Source organism: Solanum tuberosum, unplaced genomic scaffold (assembly GCF_000226075.1).
Source record: "Solanum tuberosum cultivar DM 1-3 516 R44 unplaced genomic scaffold, SolTub_3.0 scf00516, whole genome shotgun sequence".
Taxonomy (NCBI): Eukaryota; Viridiplantae; Streptophyta; class Magnoliopsida; order Solanales; family Solanaceae; genus Solanum; species Solanum tuberosum.
This window is the reverse complement of record NW_006239432.1, coordinates 311,055-322,212: the sequence shown is the minus strand read 5'-3', so window position 1 is coordinate 322,212 and position 11,158 is coordinate 311,055. Positions and strand designations below refer to the sequence as shown.

The 11,158-nt window shown below is 37.4% G+C and overlaps 1 protein-coding gene across 1 annotated transcript; it reads left to right on the top strand.

The window, feature by feature from the left end:
- Positions 1 to 7,795: 7,795 nt before the first annotated feature.
- LOC107058430 (uncharacterized) lies at positions 7,796 to 9,940 on the top strand. Its single transcript, XM_015304118.1, has 4 exons — positions 7,796 to 7,970; positions 8,107 to 8,693; positions 8,802 to 8,948; positions 9,857 to 9,940. Exons 1-4 carry the CDS (start codon positions 7,796 to 7,798, stop codon positions 9,938 to 9,940), a joined length of 993 nt encoding a protein of 330 aa, XP_015159604.1.
- The last annotated feature ends 1,218 nt before the right edge of the window (positions 9,941 to 11,158 follow it).

The following is an 11,158-nucleotide window of genomic DNA, read 5'->3' as shown; positions in this document are numbered from 1 at the left end:
ACATTTCAAAGTCTTCATTTATTTCTTAAACTCCGTGCCCGGTCAAATGTTGCCACATAAAATGGGACGGAGGGAGTAATATATTCGATTAACTTTGAGAAAAATAGTTAAATGAATGACACATTCTTATTTTTTTTTATTTTTTTTTTTTTTTTTTTTAGAGAAAATGACCTAAAAATGAAACATTTGAATTAAAACACAAGTGCATAGAATTTTATCAAAACTAGATTAATTAGGACTTACTTGACTCGTTTTCTAAAATAATAAATTAATCCAAATTGGTTAATTTAAGCATGAAACCATTTTAAGTTAATTGAAGAATTAAATTTTCGACTAACCTTTTTGAGAAAATGACTAAGTAAGTATTATTATTATTATTATTATTTTTAATTGATAAAAAAAAATGACTTACACTTTTCGAGTTTATTTGAGAAAAAACACTTAAACATAAAAACATTTTTAAAATGAGTTAGAACGTGATTTGAGTGAAAAGTGTTAAATAACAAAAAAAAAAAAAAAAATTATTTTAAGAACAACGATTTAACTTAATTAAAGATATAAAAATTGATTGGTATTTGATTAGTAAAATAAATGACCACAACACAAAAAGAATATTTAAAACAAACCAACACTAAGAAATAACTCATCTTTTGGGGGATCTAATTAAGTTAATTAAAATAAATTATAGTTAGAATTAAATAAAATTAGTCAAGCATAAGCAAATCAATTGAAAGAGTAAAAGATATTAGGAAACTGGGCCCCTTTTGGGCCAATTTTGCTGCAAATTCTGGAGATTTTACTCAATCCCGTTTTTGGTATACATCAGTTGTATATCGATGTATATTGATGTATACGGCCCTTTTTCTGCGTTTCGGGACCTGTACGTCAACTCCAAAGACTTGTTCTTCAATTTCTCAAGGTTGAATGACTCGATAAAAGAATTTTGGGCCTTTATGGCCCATCCGAAATATGAAGTGGAGAAAGATGGAGTCCAAGGGAACTCGGATGGTATCACATGGAAACAAAGTAAAGAAATAAATTAGCAGGAGCAAGAAGAATATGGCATTCAGGCTATTAACAACAATTTATTGTTCTGGTAAATGAAAGATGCAAGCTGGAATTTACGCTCTACAGTAGCGACACATAATGAATTAGTTGGATTATTTAAAATCACTAAGGCAAGGCATAAAAGTAAATACTCAATGAGCAAGCTAAGAGTAAAACAAATATTTATCTTCCACTTTAAAAGTAGACTCGCCTAAACTTGAACATTACTCACATTTAAGTCGATAAATATTAAATGTATTTGCTTATGGGGACAAGAATTAATTACCGAAGGGAATTGGAAAGGACGAAAACAATAATGTCATAAAAGAAATAAAATAGGAAAACTTAGGCCCTTAATCACAAATATTCAGCTGTATCTACATTTAAGCTACGTCTTCACTAGACGAAGGGAGAAATTAATTACACTAAGAAAACAAGCTACATTAAGCATGTGATTTCCTAATGAACAAAGAAAAGGAAAAAATCTCAATTTTAACATGGAAGATAACACTCATAAGGAAACTTTAATAGGCTAAATAATAATAGAGAAATATAGATACTCAATTTATTAAGCAACCTTCAAACCACACGGCTAATTGAAACTAAACCCATATAATTACTATCACAAAAATTCGATCATACTAATGAACAAATATTATTGCATCATTTCTCAATATTATAGATAAGCTACTATCAAAAAATTTCACCACTAATTAAGTGAAAACATTCCAAGTGACATCCAATAAATGCACAGTAATGAGAAATTGTTCTATGGACCAAAGGAAAAGTGGATATAGTAATACAACTAAGTAGATGTTTTCGAGTTAAAAGGGTAGGAAAATGCATTAGAAAGGTTACATGTAAGATGCTCATCAAGACCCATTTTTAGGACAAAGCATAGTTCAACTCCTCAACTCAATTTATGAACACACATATAATCAGGGAACTTGATAAGAAAAATTAAAAGAAGTAAAACCCTGCCACATAAGTTCATTAAATAATGCTCCTGATTTTTAATTTAAGACTCACCGTAACTACTCCCAAATATTCTCAATCCAACCAAGAACCAAACAAACTACTAGATTGATCAAATTGATAATTAAACTCGAGAGCTCAAAGCAGTACAATAGAAGGAAATACATAATGACTAAATTACAAGACACATGGGAAAATATGCTGAGAACACAGTTTGTTTAACTTAAGCCAACATGGAATCGTATTCACTTGATTCTATAGCAGGCCACAGATTTCAACGAAGTGTATTAACATAAAAAAAATGGTTATTTAAAGGAGGAACAACTACAATGTTTGAATAAAATTTCCAGATTTTAACTAGTGAGTAACAAACTGAGGCAGCCCATTTCGAGACCTTAAATAGTTTCAAAAAATAAAGAAATAGACACTTAGAGGTGATTTAACAGTGAACCTATGACCCAAATTAAAACAAGACTGATTTGAGCTACTAACATAACATCACAAACAGCACTTCAAGCTACGATTATACTTAAATATCGATATGATGCTAATGAACAAGGTAAGGATGCAAAGTGAGAAGGGCGGAAGATAATGATACGCTACATAAATAAGGAAAGTGTGACAGAGCTTAAACCAAAACAACACTTAGCAAATAGATTCAATTAATCCTATTGAAATTTAATGAGTTGCAATCATACATACACAACAATGTAACCAACAAAGATACTGCTGAAACAAGTCTAAATTTTCTAATTAAGTAACCATTAATTGAATCCAAAATGAGATTTAGAAAGAGTTTTTACCTCTCTCGAAGCAGCGACTGGACGACAACAAGTTTGAGAGCAACGATTCCTTTACCACGAACTTCGAATAAGGACGGCAAACTAAGAAAATCCAAGCGTCGATCCTCTCGTAGCATAGATTCGGGAAGTTAGATATGAAATTTTCAAGTGTGTGAGTGACTATTGTCTCAGAACTAAACTCCAAAAATCTCCTCCTTCAACCGTGAAAACAACCGATATTTATAGGAGAAGAACTAGGACCGATTAGGGGGGAAATCGAATAGAAAGGAAGAATTTCAATTTCAAAAAAATTTGTACCCACCAATTATTTCTCAAAATCCAGGAAAAGACTGATCCTTACTTCAAATTAAGAAGAAAAAAAAAGCACAGGCGTATGGGCAAGGCTGCCGATGTTGACGTTGTCAGGATTCTCCGCGATTTGGTGAGATTTTCCGGGTTTGCTGGGATTTTTCGTTGAATTCGCTGCTAGTTCGCGTCTGGTACGCGTGAAGAAGATGGGGTGGGGTCGGGGAGGCGTGGATATTGTATTTAATGGGTATTTTTGTTTCTGGGTTATTTTGGAGAAGGAAATTGGGCCGGGTCGCAGGTATTTGAGAGGGCTGCTAGAGTTGGAAAGTTGAGGAAGTGGTATTGGGCCTGTTTTGGGAATGAATTTTGGCCCAAGGTTTGGTTTCAAATGGGTTTAAGGTAAAACTTAGTCAAATTGAATTTAATTGGTGAATTTGATTAAAATTTAAATAAGATGAGTTAATATAAATTAATTAATGAGCTTCTTAATCTTAACGAAATAAAAAATAATTAACTTAATTATAAACTAATTGATTCAATTACAAAACTAATTAACTCGAAATTATAGCTATAACTTAAAGTGAATTAATAAAATATTTAATCAAAATGTAAAATCTTTTGTGATGATTTTCAAATATTTATGAAATAGCGTGATTGCAAAAATATACATATTTATTATTAAAAATCATATAAATTGGGACAGAGGGAGTACTAATTATATACATAATTATGTAAAACATATATATCATCTAAGATTTATGAAAAGTGACAAACTATTTAAAAATCCTGCAAACTATATTACTATTATTATTTATTTATTTTTATTATTATTAAATCTTTTTAGAAATTTTATAAAACTAATAATTTTAAATCGTTTGAAATTGGAGAAGCTCGAAATGATTAATTTATATTGTGGAGGGTCAAAATTGGGTGTCAACAAAAAGCATCAGACTAAAAGGTCGATTAGTGAAGCTGAAATCGAAGATTTCTGGAGGAAAATGCAGCCGAAAGATTATTCAATTGTGAAGCATTTGGAGAAGACGCCGGCTCAGATATCTGTGTGGGCCTTATTGATGAGTTCGCAGTTGCATAGGCAGGCTCTGATGAGAGCTTTGGATGATACTTATGTGCCTGTGGGTACTAACAGTGACAATCTAGCAGCCATGATAAACCAAGTCATCCGAGGACACCAAATTAGTTTTTGTGATGAAGAGTTGCCCTTTGAAGGCAGGATGCACAACAAAGCTCTGCACGTCACCATTATGTGTCGGGATAAGATAATAAATTGCGTCTTGGTCAATGACTGATCCGGTCTTAATATTTGCCCACTTTCGACTCTGAGGCAGCTAAAATTTGATTTGGGAAAGCTTCACCAGAACCAAGTTAATGTGAGGGCTTTTGATGGAGTGCAAAGAGACACATTGGGTGCGGTGAACTTGGATATTCAGGTGGGTCCTGCGGAATTCAACGTCGAGTTCCAGGTGTTGGATATAAACACCAGTTACAACCTGCTTCTGGGAAGACCGTTCATTCATATGGTTGGGGCTATGTCGTCTACCCTTCACCAAATAATGAAGTTTGTTTGGAAGGACCAGGAATTGGTCATTTATGGTGAAGGGAGCCATTCCAATGGGTGTGCACCGATCGTTGACGATGTCTCTCGAGGTTGTGATTTCTACACGGTGGAGCTGGTAAATGCCACTGGTGATGACTTGGCTCCACAGCCTCTTATACCCTCAGTGTACAAGATAATTGCTACTGTCATGCTCCAGAATGGTTTTGAACCAGGTTTCGGAACGGGAAAGTACTCTCAAGGGATTGTCGAGCCTATTCAGATCCCCACCAAAGGAGCAAAGTTTGGTTTGGGGTTTGTCCCCACAGATGCTGACGAAACAGAGATGAAGAACAAGAGTGTTGATGAAGCATTGACCAGGCCAATTCCTCATCTGTACCAGTCATTCCCGGTGCGGGAGCATGCCATCAACAGCGGTCTCGAGGAAGGAACTGGGGCCTTTTTGAGGAGATTGATGCGGTCATCGAGGAAGAGGCTGGGATATCAGGCATTCGTGATGCAGAACCTGAGGAGCGATTGCAGAACTGGACCTCCACACCACTCCTGATTTCCTGCTCATCTGGGTAGAAAGGACATGTATTTTTTTTTGTTTTAAAATTGGTGGTAGTCCGGAAGAGGCCCGAGACCCACAATTTATGCAATTGTTATTTGTTTGAAACCTTTAAATTCCCCTTGTGATGTTTAAAAAGGTAAAACGGCCTTCGACCATGGCCAAAGTTTGTGCTTGTCTTTCAATTTAAATGAAATGCCTCGTTTATCAAAGTTTGTTTGTTTACTTATCTCTTTATATTTTACTTTCGTAACTTTGTTTGTTTATGATTTCAGTAATATTAATTTAAAACCTGCCAATGTCATGTCATGTCATAAACCGAGTGAACGAAATGAGGCAGGTGATGATGAGTGTGAGGAATATGAAAAAGAAAATGAGGTACCCGAACATGTTGCTGAGTAGTTTCGATAATTCGAGAATAACCACAAGCCAAATCTTGAAGAAACCGAAACTGTGAATCTCGGGGATGAGGAATGTGTTAAAGAAGTAAGAATCAGTGTCCATCTGACTGAAGCTCAAAGAAGAGACCTGGTTCGTTTGCTTAGGGAATATATTGATGTATTTGCCTGGTCTTATAAAGACATGCCAGGACTGAGTACGAATATGGTGTCCCACAAGTTGCCGATCAATCCAGATTTCAGTCCAGTAAAACAAAAGACTTAGAAGTTCAAGCCTGAGTTGAGTTTGAAGATCAAATAGGAAATTACAAAACAAATCGAGTCTCAAATAGTGGAAGTGACGTAATATCCGACTTGGTTAGCCAGTGTTGTTCCAATTGCCAAGAAAGACGGAAAAATTAGAATTTGTGTTGACTACAGAGATCTCAACAAAGCTAGCCTGAAAGATAATTTTCCATTGCCAAACATTCATATCCTCATTGATAACTGCGCTAAGCATGAGATGCAGTCATTTGTGGATTGTTATGCGGGTTACCACCAGATCCTGATGGACGAAGAAGATGCAGAAAAGACAACTTTCATCACGCCTTGGGGTGTATATCATTATCGGGTGATGCCTTTTGGTCTCAAGAATGCCGGTGCTACTTACATGAGGGCCATGACGACCATCTTTCACGATATGATTCACAAGGATATCGAGGTATATGTAGATGATGTCATAATCAAGTCCCGCGAGAGTTCGAATCACTTGACTCACTTGAGGAAGTTCTTTGATCGCTTGCTCCGATATAATTTGAAGTTAAATCCCGCCAAGTGAGCTTTTGGAGTGCCAGCTAGCAAGTTGTTGGGATTTATAGTCAGCAGGAGAGGCATTGAGCTTGACCCTTCCAAGATCAAGGCGATCCATGAATTACCTCCTCCAAAGACCAAGAAAGAGGTAATGAGTTTTTTGGGAAGGTTGAACTACATCAGCCGGTTCATAGCTCAATCCACCGTGGTGTGTGAACCCATCTTTAGGTTATTGAAAAAAGATGCCTCGACCAAGTGGATCGGAGAATATCAAACTGCTTTTGATGCCATCAAGAACTATTTGTCCAATCCACCAGTGTTGGTCCCTCCGCGAGAAGGGAGTCTGTTATTGCTATATTTGTCGGTCTCAAATAATGCATTAGGATGCATGCTTGGTCAACATGACGAAGCCGGGAAGAAAGAGCGAGCCATTTATTACTTGAGCAAAAAGTTCACTCCATATGAGGCTCGTTACACTATGTTAGAGAGAACATGCTGTGCTTTGACTTGGATCGCTCAAAAGTTGAGACATTATTTGTCTTCTTATACCACATACATTATTTCCAGGATGGACTCGCTGAAGTATATTTTTCAGAAAGCAATGCCGACCGGGAAGTTGGCTAAATGGCAAATGCTTTGAGTGAGTTTGACATTGTGTATGTGACTCAAAAGGCGATAAAAGCATAGGCCTTAGCTGATCATCTTGCGGAGAATCCAGTTGATGAAGAGTATGGACCGCTCAAGACTTATTTTCCCGATGAGGAAGTTTCGTTTGTTGGTGAAGATATTTCTGAAGCGTACCCTGGTTGGAGAGTGTTCTTTGATAGAGCGGCGAATCATCAAGGGAAAGGAATCGGAGCGGTTTTAGTGTCAGAAATCGGTCAGCACTATCCTATGGTGGCTAAACTCCGATTTGATTGCATGAACAACATGGCTGAGTATGAAGCTTGCATTCTCGGTCTGAAGATGGCAATTGATATGAATGTTCACGAGTTGCTGGTTATTGGAGAGTCAGATTTGCTGATCCACCAAGTTCAAGGTGAATGGGCCGTGAAGAATCCAAAGATCACACCGTATGTGCAGTATATACAAAAGTTGTGCAAGAGATTTCGCAAGATCGAGTTCAGGCAAACCCCCAGGACACAGAATGAGTTGGCCGATGCTCTTGTCACCATCGCGTCAATGATTAAGCATCCAGATACAAGTTATATTGATCCAGTGGATATAGAAGTAAAAGAACAGTCGGTTCATTGTTCACACGTCGAAGCGGAACCAGACGGTTTACCTTGATATTTTGACATCAAAAAAGTATTTAGAGGACGGGAGTTATCCTGAGAATGCAACGTTCAACCAAAAGAAGTCGATACGCCGCATGGCCCTCAATTTCTTTGCAAGTGGGGAAATCCTTTACAGGAGGACTCCAGATTTAGGTCTTCTAAGATGCATTGATGCTAATGAAGCTGCAAAGCTTCTGGACCAGATACATGTCGGAGTTTGTGGTACTCATATGAATGGGCTCACTTTGGCAAGAAAGATCCTCCGAGCTGGTTATTTTTGGATGACTATGGAGCATGATTGTTGCAAGTTTGTGCAGAAGTGTCATAAATGCCAAGTGCATGGAGATTTGATTCGAGTGCCACCTCACAAACTTAATGCTATGAGTTCACCTTGGCCTTTTTGTAGCTTGGGGCACGGATGTCATTGGTCCAATAGAGCCAGCCGCCTCTAACGGACACAGATTCATTTTGGTTGCCATTAACTACTTCACCAAGTGGGTGGAAACAGCTTCATATAAGTCGGTGGTCAAGAAGGTTATAGCAGATTTTGTTCGCAACAATTTGATATGTAGGTTTGGAGTACCAGAATCCATCATTACTGATAATGGAGCGAATCTCAACAATCATTTGATGAGAGAGATATGTGAAGAATTCAAGATTACTCACCGAAACTCAACTGCCTATCGTCCCCAAATGAATGGAGCTGTAGAAGCCGCCAACAAGAACATAAAGAAGATTTTGAGGAAAATGATTGATAATCACAGAGGTTGGCATGAGATGTTACCATATGCTTTGTTGGGTTACCGAACAACTGTCAGAACATCAGTTGGAGCTACTCCATATTTGTTAGTATATGGAATAGAAGCAGTTATACCTGCCGAAGTCGAAATACCTTCCTTGAAAATCATCCAAGAAGCTGAATTAGGTGATGTTGATTGGGTCCGCAAGCGAATTGATCAGTTAACATTGATTGATGAGAAGAGAATGGTTGCTGTTTGTTATGGACAACTGTATCGACAGAGAAGAGAATGGTTGCTGTTTCCGATTTCCAGGATATTTGAAATCGGTCAATTGGTCCTTAAACGCATTTTCCCTCATTAGGATGAGTACAAAGGGAAATTTGCACCAAATTGGCAAGGACCCTACATGGTTCGTAAAGTGTTATCTGGAGATGCCTTGGTCCTATCGGAGATGGATGGCACCGAATGGATGAAACCGATCAACTCAGATGCTGTCAAGAGATACTATGTGTGACGCTTCAGTTTGTGTTCCTATAATTTCTTTGTAATTGTTCTATTTTCTTGTAATTGCATTGTTTAGAATCTATACCTATGTAATGAACTACGTTTGACCTGAATTCTCAACAATGAGATACGTAGGCGGCCTATGTCGGCCTCGGTCACTCATTTATCCCTTTTTAATATTTCTTTGTATTTGAACTACGTTCGACCTGAATTCTCAAGAATGAGATACGTAGGCGGCCTATTTCGGCCTCGGTCGCTTTCTTTGTATTTTTCTTATTTTTGTTAATCCTCGAGAGGGGAAACTACGTTTGACCTGATTCCTGCCTCAACGGGATACGTAGGCGCCACAACGGCTCAGTCATATTTCCCGTAAGATTTCTATTTCTCTTTGCAATAGAAACTGGGACAGAATTTTTGAGAGGAACTCAAAAATTCTCAAGAAGAAGATCTCTCTAACAAAGTCGAGACCGAAGTTACTTTGAGATTTGTAATTGGGATAGAATTTTTTAGAAGATCTCAAAAATTCCGTGATTTGATCACCAACGGTTAAAGATACGTCGAGACAGTTAACTGTGAATTTCAATAAGGTTCATCGGCAGTTTAGAGCAACTTTGAATACTTCCCAGCAAATAATCAGATAGACCTCGGGACATCAACTTCAAAACGTTCATTAGGCTTGACGTGACATGACACTTGACAGTGACCTTTTCCAACAATTACTTTTGAAAATCTATTTTCCTTAAAAGATTTCTTTCATGTTTCAATTATTTTTGCATGAAAATATTTTGTCTTATCTATCAAAAAGCGGGAGGTCGGAGAAATCAACCGGAGATAGGAGGCAAGGAGCAGACAATCGAAGAGATCAACACAGATCAGTTCATTTTTAAACTAACAATTTTTCTATGGATGTAGGTCTACAGGGTGCTTCAAGATCAGCATATTCTTCCATTCAATGAATATGCAGAAGTCAAAAGGGCGAAGAGCTTCCCAAATTGACAACTTTTCTGTGGATGCAGGAAATATTTTATGCTTCTTATACCAAGAATTGGGAATATGAGTAGCATTACTTTATTCAAATTCTCAGCAAGGCGAGGTTCATAATGAACATGCAATTATGTTCGGAGATGGAACAAATGAAAACCTTAAAGAGAGAAATATTATTACTTTCCAGCAACTAAAGACACCTGGAAGATATTCATCTGTATTATATTATCATATATGATAATATTCTTACCCTGAAAGTTATTTATATTGTATTGTCGAATTAGACGATACCACTACTCGGAGAGTCATTTATATCGTATTGTAAAATAAGATGATACCACTACTCCGAGGGTCATTTTTATTTATATTGTCGATTGAGACGATACCGCCGTCCAAGAGATACCCAGAAGATCACTTATGTTGCTGGGTGAAGCATCATCTTCGTTCAGTATCAGGGAGGCATCATCAAAGATCCATGCATAGAAAGAGGAAGCCATGCACAACAGAGAGATAAATCATGCATCGTAGAGAAATCATGCATCGTGGAGAAGTCATGCATAGAAGAAGAGTCTCATGCATTGCAAGAAGAGATTCGTGCATCGCAGGGAAAAGATTCATGCATAGCAAGAGAAAGAAGTCATGCATCGCGGGAAAAAGAAGTCACGCATGGCAAGAGAAGGAAATCATGCATTGCAAGAGGAAAAATGTCATGCATCGCGGGAAAAAAAAGTCATGCATAGCAAGAGAAGGGAATCATGCATTGCAAGAGGAAGAAATCATACATTGCAAGAGAAAGAGGTCATGCATAGCAAGAGGAAAAGTCATGCATAGCAAGAGAAGGAATTCATGCATCGCGAGAAAAATTCATGCATGGCAAGAAAAAGATTCATGCACCGCGGAAAGACATTCATGCATCACGAGAGGAGGAGTCATGCATCACAAGAGAAAGATTTACCTATCACGAGAAGATCAACATCGACTGCATCATTTTTTCTTTACAAAATGACATCAAGAGAATTAACAACAATGACGTCAAGAGAACTGTCAACATATTACATCAGCCCAATTTATTAATCAAAGGAAGAGTACATTGAAGATTATATTGCAAATATGAAACACTAGCTTTATTTGCTTTGCGTCGAACCCGATGGAGTTGATGCCAAATGTTCAAGGAGAGCAATTAAGTGTCAACACGGTAAAAGACACTGTCTCCCATTTGAATTGCATTTT